Source organism: Muntiacus reevesi, chromosome 18 (assembly GCF_963930625.1).
Source record: "Muntiacus reevesi chromosome 18, mMunRee1.1, whole genome shotgun sequence".
Classification (NCBI taxonomy): domain Eukaryota; kingdom Metazoa; phylum Chordata; class Mammalia; order Artiodactyla; family Cervidae; genus Muntiacus; species Muntiacus reevesi.
The window spans coordinates 9342982-9355268 of NC_089266.1; the positions used below are offsets into that span (position 1 = coordinate 9342982).

A 12287-nucleotide genomic window follows, 5' to 3' on the forward strand; every position below is an offset into this window, starting at 1 on the left:
AACCCTGGGTGGCCACCCAGGGGGACCCAGCCTTAGCCTGAAAATTCTTGCACCCACATCTTTGCCTGTTTTTAAACTGCTGGGGAACATGGACCGGGAGGCAGAGTGGGATGGGGGAGGGGAACGCTGGGGGTGGGGGAGGGAAGGCACGGGGGCCTGGGGGCTACCATGTCGATGAGCTGGTTGCAGAACTCCTGCAGGATGACAATGATCCTGGAGGGTGTGTTGTAGTGCTCGGAGGTGGCCCAGATGAAGCAGATGGTGTACAGCACCTTGGTGATGAAGGTCGGGAGCTGGGGAGAGACGGGCGGGCAGGTGCTTGGTCACAGCACCTCAGCTCCCCGCTCCACATGGCTCCAGGAGGGGGCAACTCCAAGGGCAAGAAGAGATGCCCCCACCCAGTACTTGTGCCTGACTACAGCCAGGAAGCCCGCAGCCCCTTGCTGCCCCAAGACACAAGCCCAGAGCCCGACAAGCCAGCCAAGGGACCCTCTCTTGCTGATTTACCGCTGTGAAGTCGGCCTGTTCCATCTCCTCCAGCAAAATACGCAGGGGCTTCAGGTACAGAACAATATCGTTGGCTTCCTTCAGGCCTGCATGGAATAAGAACAGGGGCTCATCCCCACGGGAGCGGAAACTGGCCCCCATCTCTGATGGCAAGAAATGATGACGGGCAGCTGAGTGTGTTTACAGATACCTGCTCCCTCAAAAGGCAGGACTCCAGGAAGCTGCTGCTGAGGGGAGGCAGACCCCCCAACCATCCCCAGGGTTGGCAAGGGGCCCGCCCAGGAGGCGCTGACATCTTCCTCTGGTGGAGGGAGGACATTCTCATAGGGTCACTCACTCACCTTCAGTAACATTCGTGTACACATTTTGCAGGGCTGGCCAGTAGCAACTTTTGGCTTTTTCCAGGATCTCAACTATTTTATTCACTTTGGGCCTATTGAGCTGCAAAGGAGATCAATTTTTTTTTTTCAACAGACCCCAGATGAAGCCTTCCTGACCCCCAGGCCAGCACTGAGGGGTCCATCTGGGTTACCCGGGTCCCCTCGAGGAGGCTGGGTGCTCAGGACTCCAGCAGGTGCCTGGCCACCGGGGGCAGAAGAGCCATCACCTGCTCATGGATGTACTTGAGGTTCATCAGTCGGGCATCCCAGAACTCAAACTCGACTCGGGGCAGGGGGTGCAGCCCGTCCAGCAGGGCCTGGGCCGAGTCCTTGCTCAGCACATCCCGGATCTGGTGGGACCAGTCGATAATGATGGTCTCGATGGCGTGCAGCAGTGAGTTGTCCAGGGAGGAGGGGATCCTGCAGAGCCAAAGGTTGGGGGGGGGGGGGGGGGGACGCTCTCAGCTACAGCTGCAGGCTTCTTCCAGCTCCGCCCCCAGCAGCCCTCAGCCAGGACAGAGCCTGAGACAATACTGGGTTTTGCCCGGGGTACCGGTGACCCCCAATGAAGAGGATGAGGGGAGCCAGCTCTGGAATAAAATCCATGTTGCGCCACAGCTCCCGGGCAGTTCTGATCGGGTCGCCGCAGGGCGAGTGTTGGGGGCCTAGAGGACCTGCTTGTGTGATGAGCCCTGCAGGAGTGCTCACCCTCTGATGGGAGGAAAGGAACACGCGGTCGCTGCCACAGCTTCAAGAGCCGCGCACACCACACCCTTGCAAACGGTGCTCGGGCAGGTGCGAGGTGACACCTGGGGGGTCCTCGTGCTTCTGGGGGTCTCTGGGAAGCCCCAGCCTCCATTCAGAAGTGCAGCCTCCGCCTGCTGCAAACCCATTCCATGCCCCTTAATACCCATGCCCTAAAGCTGGGGATCCCCCTTCCTGTGTGACCCCAGATGATGGGATGCTCTTGGCATGCCATGTGATGCAAGGGGGAGCTGGAGCACGGGGGTCCAGCCGTCACCTCGCAGAGTCTGGGGGGCTCCAATGCCCCGTCTCAGACTCAGCGCCTACAGGCACAGTCCTGCCCTCCTGGGCTTCACTAGCTTCAAGACCAGTTTGTGGGGAGCTTGCCCTGGGTGTTCAGGGACCACCCCTCCCTCCAGCTCCCCGGCCAGGCCCCGACCTCTCCATGGACTCCAGTGTGCCGTCCAGGCTGCCCAGGTGCTCCGGGATGGGCAGCAGGGTCTTCCCCTTGATCTTGCCACCCATCACAAACATCTCGTTCTTCAGCTTGTGGACTTGCTTCACAATGTCCTCCGAGACCACGCGGGGCCAGCCGCTCATGTTTTCGCTTTGGTTTAACAGGGAGTAGAGGACCTGAAAGGACAGGATTCTGCAGCTCTGCCTGAGCCTTCTCACCTGGGTGGGGGGACACCCAGGAGGAGTGGGGTCCTCGGCAACCCGGGGGAACCGAGCCCTTCTCCCTTTGAAGAAGGTTGTGGGGCTGGTCGAGGTGCTGAGACCAGTGATGAAAGCCCCTCCCCTGTGTCTTTTTTTCCCCCAAGTTCTTTTTAAAAAAATACTGATTGATTGGTTTGGTTGCATGGGGTCTCAGGTGCATGTGGGATCTTTGTGGTGGCACAGGAGATCTAAGATCCCCAACCAGGGATCAAACCTGAATCCCAGGGTTGCAAGGCAGATTCTCAGCCACTGAGGAAGTCTCCCAGGCCCTATGTCTTTCAAGTTCTTTTTTAAAAAATACTGATTGATTTGGCTGCATTGAGTCTCAGTGGCATGTGGCAATGCATGGGCTTAGTTGCCCTGTGGCATGTAGGATCTTAGCTCTACAACTAGGGATTGAACCTGAATCCCCTGCATTGCAAAGCAGATTCTTAATCACTGGTTCACCAGGCAAGTCCCCCCGTCCCTGGGTCTTTGTAGGGGCAAAGCCATCTCCACACTCTCGCCACAAGAGCACACACTCCTGGCTGAAGGCAGACGTTCCTTGCTACCTGGGGGAGCTGTTATATGCTGAATTGTGTCCCCCTGATTCACATGTGGGAGCCATGACCCCCAGCACCTCAGGATGTGACTGGATTTGGAGAGAGGGCTTTTCAAGAGGTGGTTAAGGGGGGCCCTAACCCAGCATGACTGTTGTCCTTATAAGACACGAGGACACACACTTGAAGTCGGCCATCCAGAGCCAAGGAGAAAAGACTCAGAACCAGCCCTGTTCACATGTGTATCTGGGACTCGCAGCCTCCCAGCTGGTGCTTTGTTAGGGGATGCTTCCCTGATGGCTCAGGGGGTGAAGAATCTGCCTGCAATGCAGGAGACACAGGAGACATGGACTAAACCCCTGGGTCGGGAAGATACCATAGAGAAACAAATGGCAACCCACTCCAGGATTCTTGCCTGAAAAATCCCGTGGACAGAGGCCTGGCCGGCTACCGTCTGCAGGGTTGCAAAGGGTCGGACACAACCCAGTGACCAGTTTGGGGCCATGCCAGCCATCTCGGTGGACGTGAGGGGAGGTCGGTCTGGGTCCTGACTGAGCTACCCCTGTGGCCTGAATTTGTACCAGGTGGGGACACCCACTACCCCCATCTCATAGACGAGGAGAGCGATGCCTAGGAGAGCTAAGTCACTGGAACTCTGGCTGGTCCGACTGTCCAGAGGGGGCTGCGCCTGCCATACCTGCCAACAGTGAGGCGGCAGGACAGTGGGGAGAGATGTAAGGCAGCACTTGCTTTTCCCTTTCTCTGCTCCAAGTCTCAGAATTGGGAAACACTTCTGCTGCATCTCGAATGGCCCACACCTTTCGAGGCTGTGGGCAGGGACTGTCCCCAGTGCAGTGTGGAGGTTCTAGTGATTTCAAGAGAGACCAGTGATGGCCAGGGCCACTCAGCCTTCATTTGCACAGCATCCCTCGGAGGTCTTGTTAGAAAGAAGGTCGGTCTCAGTGGCCAGGGCAGCCGGACCCGAGCTCTCAAATACCTGACCTGCTTGTAGGCAACGTGGATGTAGATCTGTGGACCCACCCCTGATGAGCAGGGTTCAAGGCCGCTCACACAAAGTATGGGAAGCAGGCATTGTTCCTCTTGAGCCCTCCCCACCACCCCCGACCCCCACCCCGAGGCCTGGGTGCACACACCTCCTCCACAATAGCGATCAGCTGGTCCACGGGCGTGGGGCTTATGTCCCCGTAGACCAGACGTTCCTTGTAGTTGTCCTTGCCGATGCTCTCGGGTCTCTTCTTGATGAAGTACATCCCTTTGGACTTGAGGGAGGCCGGGAAGCCCAGGCAGGGTATGATCATGCCGGCAGGGTTGAGCGTCAACACCAGAACCGGTACATCTGGCTTCTCGAAGAATTCAGTGAACAAAGCCATGTTCTCCTCCGTCCCAATCATCTTACTCCACTTGTCCGGCTTGAACTTCAGGACAAGGGAAGAGACACTCTCCAAATACTCTAGTCTGACATCCGTGGGAATCGTCATTTTGACGTCAGCTTACACCTGTTACGGGAACAGAGACACTGAGGCAGCGGCCACCTCCTAGGGAATCTTTACTTCCCATCCATCACTGGAACCACCTGAAATGCGCGTTCCGACCGATCAAGAGAGAAAGAAGGATCGTCGTGAAGACGCTGTTTCCAGCTGGGGGGGCGGTGCGGGGGGACCGGGAGCCTGTGTCCTACTCTAGCTCTACTCACCGTGGAGCAGGGCCTCCGGGCAGTGTGTCTGCTTGGGTTCACTGTGACCATCCAGTTAATAGGCTGGGGAAGGCAGAGATGGCCCCTGAGGAAAAGGCAAGGACCATCGCAACAGAGTCTGAAGGGGAGGGCGTGGGAAAGGAAATGTCACAAAATGAAGTGACAGAAGGGCCTGGATGCAAGATCCCGGGAAGAGGACATTACACCCTCAGGATGCCAGAGAGAGGGGGTGGGCCCGATGAGCGGGTGAAGTCCATGTTCCCCCCATCCTAACAGCAGCCGTAGTGTACCCCAACATTTGCCCTGCCCTTCAGTGTCTCTTCAGCCCCCCAACCCCATCACGTGCCCATAAGGGGATTTTCCCATGGAGCGCCCAGATGTCAGTCACATTCCCTCTGGGAGGATCCCCTGTGGCTCTCTTATAGGAACAGTAACTGGAGAGCTGAGGGGAGACCCCCCTGAAGCCCCAAAGAACCGACAAACGAGGCACTCCTTGTGAGCATGAAATGTAAAGGGATGCTCCAAACCCTGACTGGCCACGAACAGGGAACAGGGCACCTTCCGGGGGTGGGGGGTGCGGGAAGGTAACGGGGCTACTGTCCACCAGCACCTGGGCTCCACTTCTGTCCTCTTGAGCCCCCGCAGCTTTGCCCCTGAGCACAATTCTTGGCCACTCACCAGCTGCCAGCAAACAGCTCCTCAAGTAGCTAGCAGAGCCAAGCGATTGGCGGCTCTTTCCAGACCAGTAAAAGAAATGGCTCCCATCCCTCAAGGGGTGCCAACTGCCGTGGAACTCCTGCAAGTCTCCTGGGAACTGGGGTTCTAGAACTTTCTTAGGACCTGAGTGACCACTGCGGTGCGGCAAAGGAACAACTGTCCATCACCCACCACAGTGGGGAAGGCTCTGCTGCTGCTGCTCAGTCACTTCAGTCGTGTCCGACTCTGTACGACCCCATAGATGGCAGCCCACCAAGCTCCCCCGTCCCTGGGATTCTCCAGGCAAGAACACTGGAGTGGGCTGCCATTTCCTTCTCCAATGCATGAAAGTGAAAAGTGAAAGTGAAGTCGCTCAGTCGTGTCCAACTCTTAGTGACCCCATGGACTGCAGCCCACCAGGTTTCTCTGTCCATGGGATTTTCCAGGCAAGAGTACTGGAGTGGGGTGCCATTGCCTTCTCTGGGGAAAGGCTCTAGGACTGAACAAACTTTGTCTTTGAACTAGAACATTTAGTTCATTTTCATTTCATGAAATTACAAATGTATCAGGATTTAAATCTATTGTCTTATTATGTGCTTATTTGTCTTACCTTTTCCAGATTCCTTTTTCTTTTTTTTTGCCTCTTTTAGTTCAACTTTTATTGTTTCACTCCCTCTCCCCATTTTCTTGGCTATTACACATCTTGCATTTCCTAGAGGCAGATAGACATTATAACATGTATCCTGACTCACACTAGAATCATACTCACTGAAACCTGATAATGAAAACAATTACCCATTTACAATAGAATCAAAAAGAATGAAATACTTAGGAATAAATTTCCAGAGAAGGGCAAGGCTTTCATGACCCACCAGCGGCTGAGGCACCAGCAGGGTCCTGGTTCCCACTGTTGACACCAGTCAATTCTGCCTCCTTGACATCTCTGGATTGGTCCACCTTCCTCCATGGCTACTGCTCTCTGGTCCAAGCTGCTGTTACCCCCTCCCTCACCCCCTGGTCCACAGACACCCGCTCTCCTTCTCCACACCCCTTCTTGTCCCCAGCAAGTCATCCTCCAGAGCACCTTTCAAAAGACAACTGTCATGCCAACACCTGCTTAAAACCCACCGAGTTCACCTGCACCACTTCCCAGTCTTGACATGATTGCCCTCACGCTCCAGCCACCCTGGCCTTCTTCCAACTCCACCTGCTCCCCTGAGGGCCTTCCAGCCCTGCATAGAATCCTGCACCTGTGCACTCCTCCTCACCCTCAGACACCAAGCTATGACATCTTTCTTTCCCAGCCAGGGTCTCCCCTGGACCGCCCACTCCCTCGATCTCTGCTGAGCACCCCGCGTTGCTCTGTGTCACTATGACAACTGTAATCAGTCAGGCACTAATTAAGCAACAGTCATCCACTTACCCCACTCCTAGAGCCCACCCCTTTTGATGAACACTGCCACCCCAGGACCTGGCCCTGTGCCTGGCCTGCGGGAGGCCTTCAATAAACATCACTGAAGCAACAACCACTCTGATAAGTCCTGCAAAGGCTGTTTAACCTCATCTAACCCAGTGTTTCCCCTAACGCAGTTGTGTGTGAAACCCTTCTCTCCTTTAAGCTCCGTTACTCTTCTGAGGAGCAGTTTGAAACCTTAGATCAAGATTCCAACTGGTCTGTGCTGTATGGAACTCTGCTCAATGTTATGTTGCCAGCCTGGATGGGAGAGGAATTTGGGGGAGAATAGATACATGTATATGTAAGGCTGAGTCCCTTCATAGTTCCTCTGAAATTACCACCACCATTGTTAATGAGCGATACACCAATACAAAATGCTTTTGGTGTTAAGAAAAATTCTAACTAGTCCACCTTCCACTAAAATTGTGCTCCTCAGGGAGCATGCATCCCAAGGCACAAAGGACCAAACGTCAGATGGTGAAATAGTGGAGTCAGGCAGACCCCCACCACCACCTTTGGCTGTGAAACAGCCTGGGGCTCTGGGTGGACGCTCTGCCTGGCATGGAAGAGAGGCTCAGGAGAGACGTGGAGAAAGGTTATCCCCAGCGGGTCTCACCTGAGGCCCCACCTGAGCCGAGAAGCCAGGATAGGACTCCCGGGGCTCTAGGTGGAAGCGTTAGCTCTCACATGGTGGGGGAAACAGCGGGCCTTTGGGAAATGCCAGGCGGCGGGAGAAGCTTCCTGACTGGGAAATGCATTGGGGGCTGAGCGGCGGGTGACTGGCCGCGTCCACCCCTCCAGGGCCACCTGCCGAGGTACGTGGCTTCCTCACTTCCTCTGTTCTGACAGTCACAGCCGGGGCTGGGGCGAGCTGAACGGCTCACCCTCTACTTACAGTCCCCAGGGAGTGCTTCCTCCTGCTGAATCAACTTGGAAGACAAGTTTCCACCGTTGTGACCCATCATTAAATACAACTGGCAGGATGATTTTCCTCGGCTGGGGACGCGCACGGTGGGCGGGAGGCCGGGCCATCTGGGTCTCGTCGCTGTCCCCACCACACGCAGCCTCCCCGTGCCGGCTTTGGCGCTGCTCCATGTCCTCAGGCTGAGCTCCCACCAGAAGGGCCAGGAGGACGGGCCGCTTTGTCCTCTGTCCTCGCCCCTGGCCTTGGGTAGGAAGGGAGAGCAGAACCCTGTGGCCAAGCTGGCCCAGTGCGGACCTCAGACTTCATCAAGCGGGCAGGGTGGCCTGAAAAATGTCTCCGATTCATGAGGTTTATGAACGTCACTGCCAGGCCAGGCATCCTGGAGGCCTGGGGGTCTCTGCCTAGCAAGCTCCAGGGTGACGCTCCACGTGAGGCATGGACGTGCCCGGATTCCAACCAGGCTGCGAAGCAGGGGGGTTATTGGGAGGGTTTTGCAGCCCAAAGGCTTCTGCTTGCTGGATGAAGGGGGTGGTGGGCTGAGCTGCCCGTGGAAAGACGTGTTTCATTGACAAGCCTCAGGGTCAAAGGAGCGCGATGCTGATGAGAGGTGATTGAGCCAGGTTTTATTCAGTCCTGCTCTTATAGAGGAAAAAGCTGTGCTCACCTCCGAGGGCAGCAGAGGCAGCTGGGGCTTTCAGACAGGGAGCTGTGAGGGGTCCGTGGGTGGAGAATTGCTAACAGGAGGCTCTGGGGGAGGGTGATTCTTGTTAAAGGCAGGCCAAGGAGTAGACATCAGAGATGAGGATGAAGGAGCTTGCTCCGATGACAAAGGTGGGGGGTGGCTTAGCAGGATTCTCTGCCGAGACTGGGGAAACCTGTCTAAGGTTTGGTCAAGGAGAGCCTTTGCCTGAGTTCAGCCCGAGTTCAGCCTGGGGACAGGCTCCGAGTGTGGGGATCAGGCAAGCTGTGCCTCAGGCTCCAGACAGAGAGTTCCCTCCCCATGACTGTCTGGCAGGAGGGGGAGCAAGAATTATGGCCAACAGGTCCTGGTGGATACAGGGCATGCCCAGGGCCACACGGTGAGTGGTTACAGGAGAGAGGGAGGTGACCTCAGACTCTGCCTTTATTAGGGTCTGAGGGAGGGGTGTGTGTGGTTTTGAGGGGTCCCTCGTGGGCTAACTGAACATAAGAGGGAGAGATTGGGTGCAGGAAGCTAGAGGTGGGGTCACCAGCACCTGGTTACCCAGGTCCTCCAGGACCTCCGTGGTGTGGGAGGAGGCAGAGCATCCTACCTGAATGTTCCGCGGGTGGCCGTGCCACGCAGCCGTCAACGCGTTCATCCAGGATGGACGTCTTCTGAAACGGAGGCCTTGGCGCTCGAAACCCAACGTCAGGCATGTACACTTCCGATTCGCCTGGGACTGGTGCCCAGTCCCTCCTGCCAGCTCCCCTTCCAAACTGCTGCGGCGGGTGCCGGGGCACCTCTGACACGCGCTGGCCTTGGTGTCAACCCAGCCAAGTCCCGGGAGTGTTCCAGGCTGCTCCTCCCCGCCTTCTCCTCCCCTCATCAAGCACACACTTAATTTAGCCTAAGAATTGATGGCACCTGCGATCTCCTTTTATTAAATGTGAGATAAAATAGTGAAAGGGTTAGTGGCTCAGTCGTGTCTGACTCTGCAAACCCATGGACTGTAGTCTGCCACCGCCCCTCTGTCCACGCAATTCTCCAGGCAAGAATACTGGAGTGGGTTGCCATTCCCTTCTCCAGGGCATCTTCCCGACCCAGGGATCAAACTCCGGTCTCCTGCATTGCCTGTGGATTCTTTACCATCTGAGCCACCAGGGACACCCAAGATTAAATAAACTCCCTGTCATTTTCATTAAAAACAAACAAACAAAAAACCACTTCAAGCAAGCCTTTAATTTTTGTTCCCCTCTTTTGAGTGTGGTCCTCACAGGGGGTCCCTGGACTCGCAGAATCAGCATGCCCTGGGAGCCTGAGAGGATGCAGGTGCTTGGGCCCACACTGAACTGCTGAAGCAGGAAATCTGGGGGCAGGGGGAGCCATCCAAATTTTAACAAGCCCCCAGGAGATTCTAATGCACACTAGAAGTTGAGAACCACCAGTTTAGAGTGGAATTTTGGTCTCTGTTTCAAGTAAATCCATTTGAAGCAGCCAATTCTCCTTAGCTATGGAACACTCCTGTATTTCCTTTCATTTTGGGCATACCCATTTGAGGAGAACCCACCCCTAGGGCCTGAGTCCTCTTCAACAAGCCCACGGGTTACACCAGGAGCAGGTGCCTTGAAAACAATGCTTCTCTTGGTGGCTGCGCAGTGGAATCACCTGGGAACCCACGCTCAGGGTTCTGGCCCCACCTCCAGGGGTCAGGGCCAAATGCCCAGATGTTCACAGTTCCCCCCTTGGTTCCAAGTGGGGGCAGGTGTAGAAACGTGGCCCGGGAGGGGAGTGTCCCTCAGAGGAGAGTCTGGCCGCCTGCGGCCCATTATAGCGGACTGTGTGCGTGTATTAGTCATTCAGTCGCATCCAGCTCTTTGCGACCCCATGGACTGTAGCCTGCCAAACTCTGTCCATGGGATTCTTCAGGCAAGAATACTGGAGTGGCTAGCCATTCCCTTTTCCAGGGGATCTTCCTGACCCAGTGGTCAAACCCAGGTCTCCCGCATTGCAGGTAGACTCCTTACCATCTGAGCCAGCAGGAAAGCCCCGCTGTAGCGGAATACTCGTGACAACTAGAACTTTGGGTGGACTAAACGATAAACGCCGTCACTGCGTGGCAGGGCTCATAGCAGAACCATACATGAAGGACCCAGAACTGGGAGTTTTCACCCCAACAACCTCACAGTCAGAATTGTCCACACCGTCTCCCTTGGGGGTCAGGCCTTGGATGTCCCCTGCTGTCCTTGCAGGAGAGGTCCTGTGAGGCCCCAGGGGCAGTCCCAGGCTGGTGGCCTCTCCCTGCCCCTCCTACCGTCCTTGTCTCCACTAACTGCTCATCAATGACACTGGCCGCTCGGGCGCACTTTGTACTTGACCGGGGGCGTTCAAGGACAGGCTGCCTTAAAGAGGCCCAGCATCCCTCCAATGGCTTCCAAAACAATACAGCTCAACTTGCACCTGAGACCTGGAAATAGCAAGTATTTCTTTCTTAAAAGGACAAAGACTTCTTTTGAAATATTAAAAAAAAATTAAACGGTGTTCTAGAGTAATTTCCTCTTCAATGACTTGGTTTATAATATCTCCTACTGGAAACAGTATCTCCAAGGTGAAAGTCAAGGACCCTAAGTAGTAAATGGGACTCAACACACCAGCAAAAAGCTACAAGACAATGGCTTTCTCACTGAAATGTGCCAGCCCTCCCACAGGCTCTGTGCTTCCACCAACCAATGTCCTGTTTGCCTGCAGATTCAAGTCTAACTTCCAACTTCAGGGGAGAGAGAGAGACCTGGGCCCTGGGGGCTAGGCCTCTGCTGGAAGGCCTTCTCCACTTTGTTTGCAAAGCAAAATGTACTTTGAATGTAATGAGTCAGGAAAGAAGAATTTGATGGAGGTCTGGAAATGAAATTTCCTGCCTGTGGTTGGACTCAGCCCGTCTGTCTCTAAATCTAGCCCAAGGACATTCGTTGTGCAGAGACCAGGCTGTCTCTGCATCTCCCAGACTCCTCGGGTGGGGACAGGTCATCCGGGAAGCAGGGTGGCTGCTTGCACAAACACAGCCGTGAAGACTAGCCTGCAGTGTTGTGAATGCCATCCATCCCTGACTCCCTCTCTGGTCTCTGCCGCAACTGTGGGATTTGTCACCTATGAAGTGTCCCCTCCAGCCTGGCCTCTGTCCCTGAAGACTCCTTAAACAAAAAGGAACTGTAAATTTCAAGTCTTTTGATAGGGACAGAGTAAAGGGACAAAGTAGGTAATTAAATAGTTAACGCCATTAAGGGGTGAAAGGAAAAATATGGGAGACCCCTATAAGTTAATGATTGCTCAAGAAAGCAGGTTTGTTGTTGAGTTGCTAAGTCGTGTCCAACTCTGCCACCCCATGGACTGCAGCACTCCAGGCCCCTCTGTCCTTCACTATCTCCTGGAGCTGGCTCAGATTCATGTCCACTGAGTCGGTGATGCTAGTGTTAGGTAGTTAGAATAGGGAAAAGGAGTCCAGAATGGTGGTGGCTTAAAGACCTGGAAGGGAAAAGCCTGCGAAAATAGAACAAAGGAAGGTCCGAGGACCAGAGTGAAAACCTCAGGTAAAGCAAACAACACTCCCGGCTGGCCCAATTTACATAAGACAGGCCCAGGGACAGAGAAACATATAAAAAGAGGAGCCAAAGCCCTCTTCTCTTTTTCTCTGTCTCCCTCCCTCTCTCCCTCCTGCGCGATGGGGCGCTCTTCTCTTCGCGTTTTTGGATCAACGTGCCCTCATGCCTCGAAGACGGATTTTCCTGCTATTATCTAAATAAATAGAGCTGTAACACTGATTTATTTAAGAGCTATAACACGGTCTGTCCTCCGAGAGCTGTGACCCGCCGAGGGGGCTTCAATGTCCGTCACTCCAAATTATTGTTGTGACGAGACAAAGAACCGAGGAGCATA

The 12287-nt window shown here is 54.9% G+C and overlaps 1 protein-coding gene across 1 annotated transcript in view; it reads right to left on the reverse strand.

Moving 5' to 3' along the window:
• DNAH17 (dynein axonemal heavy chain 17) overlaps positions 1-4386 on the reverse strand; it is a 93137-nt gene extending 88751 nt beyond the window's left edge. The window contains exons 1-6 of the mRNA XM_065910306.1: positions 4042-4386; positions 2071-2264; positions 1115-1307; positions 849-948; positions 508-593; positions 168-293 (exon numbers count right to left, since the gene is read on the reverse strand). Of these exons, the coding sequence (XP_065766378.1) occupies positions 168-293; positions 508-593; positions 849-948; positions 1115-1307; positions 2071-2264; positions 4042-4386 (1044 nt within the window). The remainder of the gene's footprint in view (positions 1-167; positions 294-507; positions 594-848; positions 949-1114; positions 1308-2070; positions 2265-4041) is intronic.
• Between the last annotated feature and the right edge of the window lie 7901 nt (positions 4387-12287).